The 19,236-nt window shown below is 38.9% G+C and overlaps 2 protein-coding genes and 1 long non-coding RNA gene across 4 annotated transcripts in view; 2 read left to right on the forward strand and 1 right to left on the reverse strand.

Moving 5' to 3' along the window:
* The window catches only part of LOC134815790 (fidgetin-like protein 1), a 33,161-nt gene that overhangs the window by 2,680 nt on the left and 11,245 nt on the right, over positions 1–19,236 (reverse strand). The window contains exons 8-12 of the mRNA XM_063824383.1: positions 17,532–17,686; positions 15,097–15,182; positions 14,641–14,777; positions 12,101–12,195; positions 11,366–11,496 (exon numbers count right to left, since the gene is read on the reverse strand). Of these exons, the coding sequence (XP_063680453.1) occupies positions 11,377–11,496; positions 12,101–12,195; positions 14,641–14,777; positions 15,097–15,182; positions 17,532–17,686 (593 nt within the window). The 3' untranslated portion in view covers positions 11,366–11,376. The remainder of the gene's footprint in view (positions 1–11,365; positions 11,497–12,100; positions 12,196–14,640; positions 14,778–15,096; positions 15,183–17,531; positions 17,687–19,236) is intronic.
* LOC134820909 (early growth response protein 1-like) lies at positions 913–9,252 on the forward strand. Its single transcript, XM_063831560.1, has 7 exons — positions 913–1,186; positions 1,320–1,407; positions 6,688–6,907; positions 7,080–7,479; positions 7,629–7,828; positions 7,993–8,149; positions 8,592–9,252. The coding sequence occupies exons 1-7, from the start codon at positions 914–916 to the stop codon at positions 8,994–8,996; spliced, it is 1,743 nt and encodes a 580-aa protein (XP_063687630.1). The 5' UTR covers position 913; the 3' UTR covers positions 8,997–9,252.
* Positions 9,455–10,180, forward strand: LOC134811314 (uncharacterized). 2 transcript variants are annotated; one of them, XR_010159789.1, is made up of 3 exons: positions 9,455–9,653; positions 9,820–9,923; positions 10,081–10,180. It is a non-coding gene; the product is annotated as an uncharacterized LOC134811314 (long non-coding RNA). The 2 variants fall into 2 exon arrangements; XR_010159791.1 differs by having other exon boundaries at positions 10,084–10,180.

A 19,236-nucleotide genomic window follows, 5' to 3' on the forward strand; every position in this document is an offset into this window, starting at 1 on the left:
TTATTGTGAAAAAGTTAAAAACACAATTCCTCGATTTCTTGTAAGCTTCTAATTGTAACCTGCTTAGTTCAATTGATTAAATAAAATTAGGTTTTAATTGTAGTCCCTTGTGAGGCCGTCTTAAAGTAAATACCTAAAAGAAGGGAACCACTAGAAGTAGATCTTGAGGTGCACCGTTTAAATGGCATTCCTGGAATTCTGTTTAAAGTGGCGTCAATACAAATTTGGGATGTTTAACTTTTGGGCGTTTTAAGTTTAGTTTTGGTATTTTTGTTAAAATAGCTTTTTAATCGTGCAGCTTTTGCTATTACATTTTTTGGTAGTTAATGACTTGATCTCAAAAGATATGGAATTTGAAGAATACTTTTATTGCCGAAACCTTTACAGTATTTGTAGCGAATAAAGAAAGGAAATGCAACAGAGTAGCCTCCAAATAAAATATAATCATCTGTAGTTATGCATTTATCTCGTGCCACTATTTTCGGTTACCGCCACCACGAATATTATATTTTTAAGAGGTGCCTCCAGCCGGTACTATAGACTGGTTAATACATGGTTTTGACACGTGACAATGGTTCTGGGATTTTATTGGAAGATGATACTGTGATAGGTTAATCGTTGTCGCCTGTCACCAAAATTTAAATTTCTACTAAGAACTCTTGATTAATTATAATATTTGAACTGTTCAATATCTTTTAAAGATCAAGTATGTATGACATTTAGTAGAACTTTATGTTCAATATAATGTTAAAGTTCACTCAGCAAAAAATTCCTTAGGAACCAGAGATCAAAATAATTTTACCTTATACAAAGCATTCAAAGAACCATAAAATGTTTCCAAATAAATACTTTAAGCATATCTAATTCAAAAGTATGTCCTGAATAACAGTAGCATCCTCCCTGTCAAGGTACAATGCTGAAAGTGATGGAGAACTGCAGCTTAGAAGAGGACCTTCTCTTTAACGATACCCTCTCCACTCCCTCCCTAAACGACTCCTTCGCACTCTTACCAGGCAGTACCACTAACAATGAGTCCTTTAACCTGTTACCTGGCAACACGTCTGATACCCTGGGAGCGCTGACCGAGTGTACGATAGGCAGTGCTACTCTTAACGCCATCGCGGATAACAATGATGTTAACAGTGATGTTAACAATCTGGACAACTTTCTCAGTACCCTCACCTCGGTAATAATCCAGGGGATGTTAACTAGTTACACTCAGTAGATAGTAGATAGACTTATTAGAGGTAATTCGCACCTTATAACTAATTAGTTAATTGTTTAATCATATGATAATGATTAACCTCGTGCCAACTCAGGACTGCCTCCAAAACTCATTTGAATATTGGAACGATGATGCTGGTGACTTGGATCTACTTTATAACTTCACAACCTTCAACAATCAGGGTGAGTTAGGATTAAACTTGTGGTATGACCAGGTTTAGTTAGGATTAAATTGCGGTATAACCAGGTTTAGTTATGATTAAACTTGCGGTATAACCAGGTTAAGTTAGGATTAAACTTGCGGTATAACCAGGTTTAGTTAGGATTAAACTTGCGGTATAACCAGGTTTAGTTAGGATTAAACTTGCGGTATAACCAGGTTTAGTTAGGATTAAACTTGCGGTATAACCAGGTTTAGTTAGGATTAAACTTGCAGTATAACCAGGTTTAGTTAGGATTAAACTTGTGGTATAACCAGGTTTAGTTAGGATTAAACTTGCGGTATAACCAGGTTCAGTTAGGATTAAACTTGCGGTATAACCAGGTTTAGTTAGGATTAAACTTGCGGTATAACCAGGTTTAGTTAGGATTAAACTTGCGGTATGTTCGGATACCACCATCTTTGGCGAAAAATTAAAGATCATATTAAATAAAAAGGCTCACCGGATAAATGAAAAAGGCTCGCCGGATATGATAAATGAAAAAGGCTCGCCGGTTAAATGAAAAAGGCTCGCCGGTTAAATGACACCGTGAGAAGGAGTAAGGTTAAATTATTTCAATAAACGTGCGAAAGGGAGCAGTTAAACCGTAATAACCATGTTTTAGTATTAACTGTGATTTTGCGACATTTCGTCCATTAATATTGCATCCCACGAATTTTTAATCCAGGTCCTAAAAAATATGCATTGTTGTCTCATACCCATATCTAACCATGATCGTTACTAAATCCCGAAGCATAATTCTAACAATAACCAAGTGTATTACTGCATTATTTTAGTTGCCGCATCAACTGCAATAAGCATAAATTGAGTTTATTTTTTTCAAGAGTACCAATTGGTGGACAGAATTTTCATGACCATACTCAAAACTCATACGATACGTAAATTTGACACGTCATTTCGGATTTGAGGGCTTATTTTGTGGGTCGTTCGATCCATCTATCAATATCTGTGTTTCGACGTCTAGGCTCCAACTCAAGACCACTTTACACCTGAAGACTTGAGGGGCTAGGAGACTTTTCAGCACTTCAGGATCACCTTGACAGGGTGGTGCAGGGCGCAGGCACGCGACTACAGGTCACATGGTGCTAAAGTTACACATCGGAAGCGGCACTAGCACGCGACCATGTGTCAGCTAACCAGACGCTTCCTTGTCACATGGTAGCCCACGTGACATTAACTATATGGCACGTGATACTTACAAAACTGCACGTGCTGCTGATATATGGTAAAGGTGCTGGGCTGACTTCTTAACTAGACATAATCCGTTGCCCTAACCTTTGGGCGTAGATCACGTGATCAGAGAATTGAGATGTTCTGTGGTACAGTTCATTGCCTGATTCCTCAACAGTGAAAAATAGCTCATACATTTTGAAGGTCGCTTGTAAGTGTTATCGATGTTCGAGTTGAGAACTTGTTCTACCAAAAATAAAAAAATAGCTAAAATAATGAATGCAACAAAATATAATAGCTATTCCGAATCCCCTACCACAGTTTCGATAAATTAACGCGATCAAACGGGATGTAAATCTAACCCTGAGGCCTGATCTACCATTAAATACCATCTACCAGCTACCATTTACCATACTATAAAAGTACTGCAACAGATTAACTGATAACAATAAATACGATTTAATGTAATTTTTTCTCCTCATTTCAAAATAATTGCATCAATACAACTCAAGTCGCGTTAAATTTGATGCCGTGGTGTCAGTAAAATGGTACGGATAAACACATATAATATACATACATGATACATATCGGCCCCCCTTATATATAGTAAGATATTGTTCTGGGACCTAGTACTGTAGACCACACCTTGCTTGACAGAGATTCCCGTGTGAAAAAGGATCTAATCGACTTTAAAAGAGATTGCACAAGTGAAAATTGGGGGGTACCGCCTGAAATTAATGGTTAAGTCTTGGTGACGAGTTGTAGCTGAATTCTCGAGTAGCTAAAACTGCGATGGATTAAAGATGTCTCGTGACGTCAAAAGCGGGGGCTGATCATTTTAAACCACACCTCCAATTTCTGCTAACAGTTTAATAGTCCAAAGGTTTTAATTTGGTGAACTACAAGGTGTCTTCAGTGGTAAATACACGCCTATGAATATTATTCTCGCTATGTAAACGGTGTAGATGGTGGAGTTAAAACTCTATTTTATTAGTGACGTCGAAAGCAACCTCAGAACAAAGGGCTATCTTACTGTTGAGCACAGCTTAGGAGATAGACTTATTCCAATTTTACCGACTATAAGAGGACTAACATTTAGATTAAGTAGTATGTGACGCTCGAAATCAAGGATGGGATGGTGTTTTCCAGTCGGAGCAAGTCTTTAACGTCTTCTGACGTAAAAGGAGGGAGCCACGCCTCCATCTTAAAAACCCCTGATTATTTAATGTTATAATACCATTAATTGCCAGGGGATTTAAGTCCACGGCCTGCAGGATACTGGATAGTTGGTTTATTGAGCACTGTCTTAGACTAAAGGGAGCTTTTTGGAGCATTATGTTTCTCTCTACTTTTGAGCGGATGGAATCCTGTTCTTTATCCGCCACCACGTGTCTCCCTAAAGTCCACTTTATAAATAGAATGGAGCTACTTCTTCTGGTATCTTTTAATATTTTATAACTTCGCTGCTGGAGCACTCTTAGTTCAGACGATATTGGTAAAATGGTTGGGGAATTTCGGGGATCTTATGATATTCTGCGTAGCTAGATTCGAAAGTAACAAACCTTATTGTGACCACCAGTATTATGGAATTTATAAAGTTGGCGGAAAGATTTTATACCTTATTGGGGATTATTTCCGTCGAAAATTCTGAATTATTTTATTATAAATAGTGATGTTTGAGGAAAGAATTTTTCCGACGAAAAAATAATTTCTATGCTGTACAATGCATTTGAGGTTATAGCGCGAAAACAACACTATCAATATCATAGAGAATTCACTAAAGCACTAATGTACTTAAGGACTTTAGAATGTGCAAACGTTCATGTTTATATTTATAACCGAGCAAAATGTTGAGTTTATGCAAGTGATATGCTGTAACTAACAACCACTCATTCGAAGATTCAATCGTAAAAATATGAAATTGCTTAACTCTAGTTCAGAGCTCCTCTTTTCTAACTTTAAATCACGAATAGCTGCCTTAATGAATATGATAGGAACTGCAGTTTTTGAAGTTGCATGGAGCCCGAAAATAATCATGGATCAAACTGGTAACAATTTATTTCATACCAGGTTAGAATTTTCGTCAAATCTAAACTGTAAATATAACATTGAACCTCTTACGAAACTGAACAAACTGAGGAACCAGTACCATCCAAAATATTTAACAGAAATATTCGACCATCTAGTATGGTAGGTAACTAAGTGGGAATATTGTGGGTGTCATTGTATTTGTCAGGATTACATGTACAAAACGTAAGCAGACAGCTGTAGCCCACACAGCTTAGCCCACTCAATTTATCACGACTCCCCCATACATATACTGCAGGAGAGCCATCAGGACGTCCGTTACCCCCCAACCTAGACCTCTCATCTCCCTCGCAATGAACAGCAAATATTTAGGATAAGAAATGAATATTTTAGGGGTACATTGGAGCTCTGACTGGCACTGATTGATTGAGAAGAGTTGATCTTGACACTCATCCATTTTATGTGTAAGCACACGATGCAGACAGCTCACTTCTCTTGCCAAAAAGGAATTAGTATTACTGCTCAGCACGACCACGATGTTCCGAGCTCCTTGCGGCCCTATGGCCTATATCTATTAAAATTATGAGAACATCTGCGATTCATCGCATTATGGTATTATAACCCACCAGGACTAGAAGCCTTCTCGTTTAACTGCGAGTAAATTAAAGTTTCACCATGCCATCTAACTATACGTCTGTATTGGCTAGCCTTACCATGGTGTTTATCAGCATTTTTCGTCGCCAACGTGGAAAGAAAATTGAGAAACTCGACACATGTAATTTATTTGATCTTAATGTAATCTAATGACTATGAGCTAAAGTACCAGCGCACGCAGTCTGTGCAAGCCGTCTACTATCATCTACTATCCGACTATATAATTCCCTGCGATATCCAATTCGATTGACGTCAATTCATGGTTATAGACATCTAATACAGTAATACGCTGCTCCACTACCGTTGAGAGTTTCAAGAACTTGAAGCTTCCCGGTTACAGCGTTATCTATTTGCGTCACAATCCATTGATCTTTAAGTAGGGGGCATTTATTAAACGCGCACGAATCGTTTTGGCGTGTTAAAAATAGAATGATTCACGTCGCTGATGTCAGGGAGGGGCACCCTTTATCTGAGTTGCAGCGTGAGGATCCTGCCATTTCTAGCACTGCTCACTTCGCAAACGTTCACTTTGTACTCGACCAATATTTTGTCGGTGCGCCTTCTAAACGATACTGAATAGTTTTATCTAGTGTTTGTGACTGAGTCCTACAAGTAGTATCATCATGGTCCGTATTCTGATTGATGCTCTGAGCCAATGGAACAAGATGCTGGATAGAGAAACCCGAACCAGAGACTACTACAAGCTCGTTGTACCCCAGTACACCAACTCTTTCTTCCGATCTGCACTGAGGGAGATTCCTGTGCTTTACAACGACAATCACAGTGCGTACTTTCTGTAACATCTACCATATTATCGTTTTAAGACATGCAATATTTACCAACTAAACGCGTATAAATCACATATCAGTATCTGGCAACATAATAGGTTAAATGTAGATTAGAATTTAGAATCATGGTCTGGAATATTTCTGAATGTCCACCGGTCGCCACCCAAGTAGAAGTCAGGCTGATTGGTTGGAATAAGGAGCGCACATAAATGAAGCAAGCAAATCACTTCAAGTTATTACTCACATTATATAAAATACAAGCCACTAAATGACTGTTTACTCTTACTGTATAACAACCACCTACTACCTGCCTATTTGCACAATATAATATGCGTTAAAGTGCAAAATAAATACGTTTGAGCTTATGGTTGTGTGAAGGCCAGGTTTTAGCTTTTTAGTGAACTCAAGTGGCAGGTAGATGACCAAATATTCTTTAAAACGTTTCGATTAAAACGTTTTGGAACTTTGTGCAAATTTAACCTAGAGGGCATTGACAAAATGATATCATCAAATGAAAAGATGGTTACAACACGCACTGTACTAGTCAATCGCCATATTTTCGTGCATTTCTCATACTTTTTTTAACCCTAGTCTATTTTCAGATGAAGACCAAAAGCCATTCCTGCTGAACGACGATCAGAATCCTTCCTACTACCCTGAAAAATACGAGAGAGTGACAGGATTTGCAGGAGATCTGTGCGGTGGAGATGCTATCAGACCCGGAGAGATACAGTACGACACCCTCTCAGACCAGGACCAGTTCCACTACCCTTCCAATCAGGAGAACACTCAACAGTACACCCCTACTGACATACACCACATGTAAGTAGACGAGGATTTGTTTTCAGTTTGTTTAAACTGGCGGACGTTTTCCGGCCAGATGTCAATTCGAACTCAAACCTTTTATTATTACATTACAAATGTTTTGAAATTTTAAAACACTCAGATGATTCCAGTTAAGGATGAGAAAATTAACAATTATTCTCCCTAACAGTGACGATGAGGCGATATTCCTAACGTCTGAACAGCAGCAGTACCCTGTATCCATCCAGCAGCACTCCCCACATTCCCCTCATTCTCATCACTCCCCACACTCCCAGCAGCATTCTCCACTGAGTAGCACGTCTCTAGTGCAGCTTTCTCCACTCAGCGCCACGTCTCTAGTGCAGCATTCTCCACTCAGCGCCACGTCTCTAGTGCAGCATTCTCCACTCAGCGCCCCGTCTCTAGTGCAGCCAATCCTGAAATCAGAACCAGTGGACCCCAGGATGTCGGAGAGTGTAACCAACCTGGACTCACCACACCAACAAGGCCTGGACATGGCTTACATCAACCCAGTTCAGCATGCCTGGAACATGAGCACCGACCAAGCATACTACAACTCGCACAGCCAGGTAATTTAATCAAAATTGAGAGCGAATTAATTTTGAGTGAGATGTTTTAGTGTGACTACAAAACTGCATCTTTTAATCAAAATCTTGTCGCTTCAATCTCAAGTAGGTTATTTGACTATTAAAGATTGTAACCAATCCTTTAATTTCAGATGCTGGGATACAGTTCACCTGGTTGGGTCACCAAGGAAACGAGCTCACTCGGAGACATGGTCCTCCACACCTCCTCCCCCACTGACTTCGTCAACAAACAGACCACCAAGGAGAAGACTCAGCGAGCTCCTCTCAAGAAGAAGAAGGAGGGAGGACCTGGAGAGAAACCATACTACTGTCCTATCACCGGCTGCATAAGGTATACTTCACACTTATCAAGATAAATCACTGTCGTATACTAATTGTAGGCATGTTATCATTTGTAATATGCTTGCCCGCAGTATCTTTACCACTACCACTTTTAAAATATTATAATAAGACATAAATATTCAATAACTTAGTAATAACGTCTCTTTATCTCAGGAGGTTTAGTAGAAGTGACGAACTGACTAGACACATGAGGACACACACTGGCCAGAAACCGTTCCAGTGCCGGATCTGCATGCGGTACTTCTCCCGCTCCGACCACCTCACCACCCACATCAGAACCCACACCGGGGAGAAACCCTTCTCTTGCCAGGTTCGTCAACTTCTACATTCAACCACGTTATTATTTTCAGAGTTATTGATATTTACTTTATGGTCGGATAACTATGAACTAGAATTGTAGTTCAGAGTAATTAAAGCTTTAAGTTCTCACGGTAATATGTAGTTTCACTTCAACGATGATTTCTAAAATAAAACTGGTTTTAAAACCGATTCGCTCATTGACGTATGATTTACGCAATCGTCGCCTTACCATCGTCAAGCAGACGTTAATTGGAGCTCTAAACTAAGCCACAACGATACTGTTAACCAAAATAGATAAAATAAATACCACCAAATAGTGATGGTTCAAGATTCGTTTATCTAATCTCGACTGTTTAGCGTTTACGTAACGGTTTACGTTTAACTACGTAGATAAGCAGTATAAGTTATTAAAGTTTACCCAATCACAAGACAATAAGTTCCCACCACTTCAGGTTTGCGGGAGAAGATTTGCCCGGAGCGACGAGAGACGGAGACACACCAAGATACACCTGAAGGACAGGACCCGAGCAGAGAAGAACGGGATATCCAAACAACAACTAGTACCCACTAGCTGCAGTCCTGGAACAGAGAAACCCCAACCACAGATCACAGCTTGTATACCACAGTATCAGGCTACTTACCACACTGCCTTCCAGTCCAATGTTATGGGCAACAATGGACAGCAAATTCAGGCAAATATGCACAAAATGTATGGCATGTTGCCTGGAAGCAATGGTATGTTGCCTATAAACGGTGAAACGATGTCAGGCAACGTCTACAACAAACAAGAACACCAAGATCCACTATACTTATATAATCAGCACATTTCACATCCGCAGGAACTCGGATTGATTTGAGCTAGAAACTGTTTGGAACTGACCTATTTTATAGATAGGGTCTTTTCACTTCTAAGTCAGATGGTTTTTACCTAATTGAGTAATAGTAATCACTTCAAGAAACAATGTTACTAACTTCGAATTTTTATCATTTTGACTATCAATCAGAATAAGTGGAGCATGTCTGAATAATTGAGAATATTTGCCGCTGAAGATTGTGTTTATTAATTTATCATTATCCATTATTGTGAGTTTTATGTTATTTTTTAAATAATTAAAGGATTGTTTTATTTGGTTTTACCGGTTTTAAGAGACCACCTGCCATACAATTACACAGTGAACTCACCAAACTGAAAATTATACAAAATTAAAATCAAACTATATTTGATTGGATTGTGCGCACATCTGTTGGCAGAAGTCTAATAATTACATCAAATTTAAATGTGAAGTACAATGGGCCACTACAGCCATTTAGGTACTTTTCTTTCCAACGCGTTACTTATGTAATAGTTCAAGTTTCTTTGTTATAAGACGTCTAATTAAGTTTGAAGCTAGGATACTTTCTATTTTCACTTAAGTTATACTGTGGGTGATTTGCACTTGGTAACAGCAACCAGATCGAGACCATTGTTCTGATTTCTGGATGATGTTGGTGACGTCATTAATTCCTCTAACAATGTAAGTTGATAAGCCTCCTCTAAATCTGGTCGAACTGAACACGACAATTTTTGGTGATCAGTGATCAGTCCCTGATTAGTAACGAAAATTAATCACCTAATCTTACTCATATCTTGAACGGCGAGCTGATAGAAACAGCTTGCTGATGCAGTGAATATTTCACCAGGGTTCTGTTAAGTGTGGTGTTCAGTTTTACTACAATAGAACAAATGTGTTGCAAGGAGGATCTCCAGTCGGTAATATCACCGCAATCAGATCACTTTTGTTCAGGTAAGAGTCCGAGTTTTCCCGTTCAGCACTGCAACTTTCAGCAATATATAGCAATCTATCATAAATGTAGGCTATGAAATTTATATATTCAGCCAGTATATTGAGCCAGTCAGATGATCTGAATACTAGCAAATTAAATGGTTATTTTTATTAAAAGTAGGAGTTAAAGTTAGAAGTTTGAGCGAGGGATGGATGACGTTAGCAGAAGCAAGAACAGAGGAACTGGCAGTGCAGTTAGGAGCCTTCAGATTAACTAGATATATCCAGGTATTCTGCAGTAAGGAGCCTTTAGATTAACCTAAATATATCCAGGTATTCTGCAGTAAGGAGCCTTTAGATTAACCTAAATATATCCAGGTATTCTGCAGTTAGGAGCCTTCAGATTAACTAGATATATCCAGGTATTCTGCAGTAAGGAACCTTTAGATTAACCTAAATATATCCAGGTATTCTGCAGTAAGGAACCTTTAGATTAACCTAAATATATCCAGGTATTCTGCAGTAAGGAACCTTTAGATTAACCTAAATATATCCAGGTATTCTGCAGTAAGGAGCCTTTAGATTAACTCGATATATCCAGATATTCTGCAGAAATCAGTTTAATGCAATCGATTACTGCAGGCTTTTAAGAAGCAATCAAAAGGATTCAAGGACTTCAATCGTTTCTATTTATGAATCTTGAATGCCTCAATTTCTGCATCGCAGAATACTTCGAATCACTTTTAGAGTTCCTAGGAATCAACTTACAGTTACAATGATTATCCCCCGATCAGGTGAACGGAATGAACTGGAAAGTGTGTGGTTGTAAATTTTCCCACGGTACTTTAAACGAGAGACTCATGTCACTGATGTACCTTAAGAACCATCCGGATGTGACGTCACAGGTGGACTGGAATATTCCAGAATATGAACAGGATAAAGGGTGTGGGTGTTTGGAAATGGTGGGGGAGCGTGGCTGTGCTCTGTTATACTCTGAAGAACCCGTTCATTTGCACGATATCAAACTTTTATGAGACAATTCATAGACAAATATTATTTTTTGTTATTTATTATCTCCGATTATTGTTTAGTATACAAATTAATAATACTAAGTTATCTCGATTCAGATGAAAAATTGAGGTTGGGTTTCCCTATCTCCACCGAATTAAATGTGGATTCATTTCAAGGCATCTTGGTGATACGTCACAGCATACTTTCGGCAAAAATGAAAATCCCTCCGGAGACGTTTGGAGAACAACAAAAATTTTGGGCAAACCTGGGTACAACTCAGAAGAGTGTATTTCTCCGAGTGTGCCAAAACTGTGCCCTAGCTTTCCCTAAATATGCTTGCTCCAAGTGAACACAAGTTATTTTTATATTGTGCTCATTGTATTGTTTTGACAGATTACTGAGTTCCCCGTGTAAAATAACTATTTATTTGTACAGATCATCTGAAAACAAACCTGCAATATTACTAAATGCCCGATCCGAACTGGTGGTTCCACTTCAGATACAGTTCCAGTTCACTCTCGTTTACACTCGACTTGACTCGTCTAGTAGACTCCACCAAATCAGCGAGCTCCAGGGATCGTACCTGTCAAGAGGGCTGACGTCAAGTGCTTCCCACGAGACTTTCTCGAACTTTATTAGAATATGAGCGTGGACATTTGGCGCCCACGTCATCTAAAAGGAGTGATTGGAGCGAGAAAACTTGTCACCACACCTACCTGCACTGGCTAAATTGCAAATTTGTGGGAGCTTTCAGCTTTGCAGAGCGACAACTGAGCGATCGTTTCACATCACATAGCTTTCGTGTAGAAATTACACTAACTTAGGCTTATCCAAACCAACCCCCCCCCCCCCCCCCCCCCCCCCCCTGATACACATAATATGCGAACAATCACTAATGGGAGTGTGTCAGTTGCCAAATCTTATCTATTGATAAAATGAGTGTCGTTACTTTAATAAGGTGGTTTTTCCTCTGGGCCGCTTCAGTTTTGTTAATAACAAAGTATTGCAAGTAATTTCCAACATTGATCATATGAATAATCTTTAAGTGTCGTACAAGTAGTGGAGAGTTTCAACCCAGGAATTAAGAAATTCTTATACGAAATAATACAATTTTTCAAAAATTGTATACCATTTATTCCATTCGCCCAATATCGGCAATTTATGAAAATCCAGTAATTATATAATACCTGATCAGGATTAATGTTCTCAATATCAGCTATGGATCTGATGGGAGCTAAAGCTGCATCCCTGCATAGTGACGTCATGTCTGCTCCAGAGTAACCTATCAAGGAGGTGGGTTGAGACATACAGCTTAGACTTTAGAGAGTATGAAGTTAGAGATTAAATGTAAGCAAGGGATCTTGGAAAGGTATATGGTTCACAATTCACATATCACTTACTACTACTACTACATATCACTTACTACTACTACTACTACTACTACTATTACTACTACATATCACTTACTATACTACTACTACATATCACTTACTACTACTACTACTACTACTACTACTACAGGGACGTAGCCAGGATTTTTCTTTGAGGGGGGCTGTCGGCGAGCGAAGCGAGCCGACGCGTCCAATCAAGCTGTGCCAGGGGTCCAGGGGCGGAGCCCCTTGGCGGGGGCTAGGGGGGCGCAGCCCCCCGGAATTTTTTTGCGAAACAGGGTGTTTTAGACGACATTTGGCATTAAAGAAATTTGTAGGACAGCAATAAACTGGGATTGAAAAGAATCAAGTACTCACGTAAATTTGGTAACTTCACAACAGCAATCTGCATTCTCCAATCAGAATTTACGACTTACTCAGGCCTCAGCTGACGACGATTAACACATGTTTATTGAAAGCTTCTACAAGTTAAATCATCGTATCTCTTATATGTTTTTAACCCAACTCCACTCAGTCTCATCGTCTTAAGATTTTTACATTTCCTACGGTCTAGGGGACACTATTGACTATAATTATAGAAGTCTTCTAGAATGTTTGCTTGGATTTAATGACATATATTTACTAATCCACAGTTCAAATCTTTGACTGACTGCAGTCATAAACACAGCCCAGTTACCAGGCGACCATGGGGACTAGGGGGCTTATCTTTTTTCTGGGGTTCGATTTTTTCCGGGGGGGGGGGGGCTGCCGCCCCCCTAGCCCCCCCCCCCTGGCTACGTGCCTGTACTACTACTACTACTACTACTACTACATATCACTTATTACTACTACTACTACTACATATCACTTACTACTACTACTACTACTACTACATATCACTTACTACTACTACTACTACTTCATATCACTTACTACTACTACTACTACATAAATTATCACTTACTACTACTACTAACTACATATCACTTACTACTACTACTACTACTAGATATCACTTACTACTACTACTACTACTACTACTACTACTACTACTACTACTACTACTACTACTACTACTACTACTACATATCACTTACTACTACTACTACTACTCATATTACTTACAATGTCTGAAGTGTAAGCCGTGATCATTTGATTGATTTTAGGTAGTATTGAATAATATATATGCACGCGGTGAATATTTGTATTGACAATTTGTAGAGTGGTGACGATAGGTTAAGTCTTATACTATAGCTTTATAATATTAATAATTGGTAGAATAATTGTTCGGGGGATTTAGAGGGGCCAGCATAGGTGGGTTACGCCGATGTGTGACACATCCTCCGATTAGGATCGGAGCCGGGGACGTTTCTCGGAAGGTCTTTGTGTAGTGGAACCACAGGTGATCGGTAGCCTTGGTTTGTATTAAGCTACCGGTGGTAGGTCAATAAGGGCATACTAATGTGCAACGAGGGTTGACGAGGCATAAAGTTGGTAGAGCTTTGATGAGGCTTCAAAGGTTAACAAGTATATTATTAGAGCAACACCTCAGATTTAGTTTGCCCGGTTGAGCAAGGGCCATTGTTGCAGGATGTTCCGGACCAGGATGTATTATGGTGAGATCCTGGAGAGCACGGACAGGGCTTACAGTAGTGGTATTTTTATGAGCACTTATTTGGCTTTAAGATAGAGAGACTGGGCAAGTAGGGTTAGAGCTAAGAGCAGTGAGGATCAACGAGGGTTGATCCTGGTCGTTTAGATTCCGGTAGGATCTGGCTTAAGCGGGGATCAACGAGGGTTGACCTGAGTTTACAAGATAGTAGGTTTGGCGGTATAAGTCTGGTTAATTAGGAGTTGTATCAGTAATCAGGAGTCGGTACAGTAATCAGGAGTCGTATAAGTAATAAGGAGTCTTGTCATTAATAAGGAGTAGTAGCGTTAATTAGGAGTGATTTTAGTGGTGAATAGTGAAGTTGTGTCATATTATATTTAATTACAGTTTAAGTACAAATATTGATCTCGTTTTCGTTGTTCGTGACCTTAATTACTACAAATGATCTACAGATCTAAAAGCAAGTGTCCACTGCTTACAGAAGTATATTGCTTTAAAAGCAATATGATATTATACTTCTTAACTTCTGCTTACAAGGTTAAACTACGGAATTTTATTGGGGTGTATTTTAAATTGGAGGAGCAAAAAGCCGGAAAATTATTCTCCAGAAACTGGAATATCATTCTTCAGAACTAGAAGAAGAATCCCACTAGGATGGGTGGTTATGATTTAATCTCCATTAACAACTGTCTCCAAATAAGTCCCTCTCTAAAAGGTTTACCGAGTTTGACAGTTAATATAGTACCGTGCGTGAGGTCCGCCACCCTCGTGACGTCATCATCAGTCAGACAGTGGTTTATCTGAGTTAAAAGCCTCCCTAAGATGTCAGCCCTGGCTGGCTTGTCAGGGAGGGGTATGTACAACCGCTTCACTAGTCGCCGTCTGAGGAGGAAGAGCAGGTCATACGATGATTAAATAAATTCAGTTAGATGCCCTTCACGGCTCACCAACTTTCCCAAACTTTCCAAACTTTCCCAAACTTTCCAAACTTTCCCAAACGTTTCCAAACTTTTCCACATGTCTTAAGGTCACTTTTTGCCACAACCAAAGAGATTCGTCTGCACACTTGTACGCTATATATCTGATTATATCTACTTGTCCTGTAAACCACCTATATTTCCAAGAAATTCACTTATAAAACTGAGTTAAACTGAGTTTTATAAGTGAAGAAGACATTTCCCCGTCTAACTGGAACACTAACCTGGCTGCCTCATCTATCTCCTGAGGTCTGTTAGTAGCTCCAACAATGAGTAATCTCTCCTCCGTCTCACACGCCACCCCGTCTAACTGAACAAGAGGAAGTTGTAAAATGGAGTTAATTTTATAGTACCACTCGGAAACTACTCGGACCTTGAGAGTTTTTAACATCTAGTACCACACGGGAGTTAAATAGTATATATGATATACAATTATATAGTATATAATATAGGTTAATATATATGATATTATATATATTAGCGTACCAAAGTAAACGATGTTTACTAAATTATATATACATAATTCACCATTCCATGAGAACTTTGTTGTAATTAACAAAGTGTTTAAAATTGAATAGGCACCTAACGACATTGGGGCTCGCGTTACATCTCCAAATTTTTGGTTTTTCTGCTTTGGCTTTTAATTCGTCGCTGTTATGTACAATTTTCAAATATTGCTCGCAATCGTTTTCGATATGAATTGTGCCATTAAAATAGTATGAACATATGATTTTAGTGACAGTCGACTAACCCCAATATTTCTATCATACGAATATTTTCTGTAACAATTTTCAAAACACCTGCACTCTACAGCATGGCACTTTCAGCTAGAACGAAAACCATCCTAACTCTACTACTTATCATTTTTGTTATTTACGGCGTTGTTAGAAAACCGAAAGAGGATGATGGTATTGTGAATTGGAAGTCAGATATGGGAATAACAGAGAATTGGTCCCAAAAAAGTCACGTAGAGTCAAAAAAGCAGGATCCAGCCTACACACTTACTATAAACCCAAACAAAACAATAATTATAATCCTTGCAGCCTTCAGGAGCGGGTCTACATTCCTGGGCAGTATTTTCGACGCAAACCCTGACATACAGTATCTAATGGAACCGTTCCACAGCGAACACATGAGGAACCTGAACACACGTGGAGCCATATTTGGAGAGAGGTCGGACCACACGGAGGCAGACTGGAGGATGTTGTATCTCCAGCAGATGCTTCACAACTGTACCCTCTACCAGACTCCCTTCCCTAGTAAACACAACTGGTGCGGAACTAAAGCCGAACATCTTCACAGATTCAATACTGCCGAGTGTAACAGAAGCCAGTGGGTGAACGGGTTGTCTCAGCAAGCTATCTGCAGATACCGCAAGATAACCGTTATCAAGGTTATACGGTTAACAGATCTTACGGAACTTCTAAAAATTGCAAACATTAAATCGGCAGATATCAAAATCATCCATTTATTACGGCATCCTGTTGCTCTGATGATGTCACGGAAAACAGAACGGTTCTTCTTTAATTGGAACGAAAAGACAAAAATTGAGGGAGATAAATCAATAGATGCCATACCTCAGAGAAGAATTAAGGTAGCGTGGGAGGTATACAAATATTGTAGCGATAATTTACGATCAACTGCTTTTATCGAAAACAATCCATGGTTCAGGGCTCGCTACATGAGAGTCACACATCGAGACATGAGCTTGAGACCTCTGGGGGTGGCAGAGAAAGTGTATGATTTTATCGGGGAAACTATGATTGACAAAGTCAGGGAACATATTTTCAACGTAACCGGAGCACAATCTGAAGGATACTTAAATAGACAACCTGAAGCCCTTAATATATTCAGAAATTCTACAGATGTCATCACCCAGTGGAAGAAAATAACGGGAAGGTACGTTCAGTATTGGGACATCTTCTCGATTGAAGATCAATGTAAGCGACTTTTTGGACATCTCGATCAGCCGTTTACCGTAGATAGCGTTTCAAGGAATTACAAAATGACTAGAGATATTCATGCTGATTTAGATGACTACGAGTATTCTGATTAATGACCCTAAGTTAATTTAACAGTGCATCTTTATTCATGTATCTTACTTCCGTAGAGTAAGTTTAAGAAAGCACAATTAAGAAAAGCGAGAAGTTAAAATATTTATGTGGAAATGTTCTCATTTTATATTTGAATTTGTATGCTGGGATATGCTGCTTTAACTTGATAAAAGTCTTTAAGACATAAAAATCCGTTAACACCGCAATTCCAGTCGCAAGCCTGGGACCACTACTAGCATTGTCACAACATCTACAAAGCTGCCATATAGCCTGACTGACAATTTTCTCGACTGACTGACAATGTTTCTTCTCTTCCCCATTTAGAATACAAAGATTAGTACATTTTAGCTTATGATTAATATTATATTTTTACCTATAGTTTACCTAGATTAATACTCCAAATTAACACATTGTTCACTCGCTGAAACGCCGTGTAAGTTAAGTATACGGACATTTGGCAAACTGGACAGATAGTTTCAGTTTATAGGAAGAAGTTTTCCCTGTAATTTTCAAAATGCTTTTTAATACCGACTACATAGTACAATGTACATACATATAATATAGACTGTAATATAGCAAATTTCAAACTTGGCACACTAGATTACCTGAATCAAGAACTCTGTTTTAATTCTCCTGGAACTCTCGTGCTCAATCTCCGAGCGTTGTGAAAGCAGTGAGTCGATCTCGTCAATGAAGATAACGGCGGGTTGATGGCATCTAGCTACCGCGAATAGAGCTCTCACCAACTTCTCTCCTTCACCTGGAGTATAAAGTTTGGTATAGGGGTTTCAGTTGAGATTATGACTGCTTAACCTGGCACTGATTTGGCTTAAAGCATCCTGAAAATTTATAAAAGTTTGGAATCAAAATTATTTGCAAACGCGCTATTACAAAGTTAACTTTAATCAATAGTTAATCTTTCAGGAGTTTCAGAAGGTAGTTAGGCGAATCTTCTTGATAATCTCTCGGGAAAAGGCGCTTAGCAATGTACGTGACGTTGGGGTGGTGGGTCATATTTTCTTCCAAAACACAGTTAGCACTTTTGTACTAAGTGGTGGATCTGCTGCTCATTTCCCAGAAAAACGGTCAGTACATGGTACTAAGGGTGGTGGTTTCCAACCCCAAAAAACCCATTTTACCTCAAATTTCCATTTTAAGAGTGGGTTTTTTGGGATTTTTTGAGGTTTCTTTGAATTTTTCCCCCTTTTTTTGTAAATTTGTATCTTATTCGACTGCATTGAAAACAAAACCCCTACTAATTACTAAATAGTAGGTAATTTGCCCATTTCCCAAAAACAGTTAGTAAATGGTACTAAATAGTGGGTCTTAGGTCTAATTTGCCCAAAAACAGTTAATAAATGAGGGTATTATTTATTAAACAGAATGTGATTGATATTTTGTATAATTTTTTCCTTTTCACCCTTTTGAAAAAAGGCAATAGTGAAAGGTTACAAATGGAGGTTTTTGCAGAAAAACGTGGATTTTGAAGATTGCAGTAGGTGGGTCTAAGTATGTCGTGTTCCTTGCTTCCGTTCGTTACCAAGCAACGAAAAAGTTGCGCGCGCGCGAGGATTGCTTGCGGAGATGAGATGTATAGATAGCTTGTGATCTATAAGTATAAATGCGCGGCGCGACTGTGTTTTAATGTATATGATGCATGTAATGTATAATATTATTATTAGGTAATACGCCCAATTTGTACGTGGCACGCGTAGTGTATTGATGTGTACACGAGTATAGTTTACCTTTGCTGATAATTTCTTGAATTACAGATACAAGTTAAGTTCTACGGCAATTGAACTGAATTTTCCCCCGTATTTGATGCATAATTTATCAATATTACTATCATGAAGATTGAAGTGAGCTGATTGGAGCTTATACTTAAATTTATAGTAAATGTGAAATGGAAATCTAGCGTCCGCCAAAACGAAACAACGGGCGCAATTCTTGTTAAAAGTGGCCTTTGTTGACTTCCCACTTGAGTCTTGAGAAGGTGCAGTGTTAAATTTATTTTAAAATGTATTTCAACTACTGGCTCTTGGATGATGTGTCATGTAGTACAAACATGTTTCAGTACATACCATCACCACCAATATAATGACCTTTTGAAAGGTTGTGTCCATGCAAGTCGTATACACTGAAACAGCTTTATGTCCACCAGCGGACTCTTTTTGCTACAGCGGGCACGCGCAGCCTGCTACTAAAAAGGCCCAGCATTTTTCAGCCCGCTAGCATTGTATAATATGTATTTGATTAAGCATAGATATCTCAACTGTTACTTTCATTGTTTACATTCCATATCGGATCTTT

This window comes from Bolinopsis microptera, chromosome 1 (genome assembly GCF_026151205.1).
Source record: "Bolinopsis microptera isolate Bmic1 chromosome 1, MBARI_Bmic_1.0, whole genome shotgun sequence".
Lineage (NCBI taxonomy): Eukaryota > Metazoa > Ctenophora > Tentaculata > Lobata > Bolinopsidae > Bolinopsis > Bolinopsis microptera.

Excerpts from the sequence above, each read along its gene's own strand:
- LOC134820909 (XM_063831560.1), top strand. The coding sequence starts at position 914 with ATGCTGAAAGTGATGGAGAACTGCAGCTTAGAAGAGGACCTTCTCTTT. Across the intron at positions 1,408-6,687 it reads CACAACCTTCAACAATCAGG|ATGAAGACCAAAAGCCATTC; the intron begins GTGAGTTAGGAT and ends GTCTATTTTCAG. Across the intron at positions 6,908-7,079 it reads CCTACTGACATACACCACAT|TGACGATGAGGCGATATTCC; the intron begins GTAAGTAGACGA and ends TCTCCCTAACAG.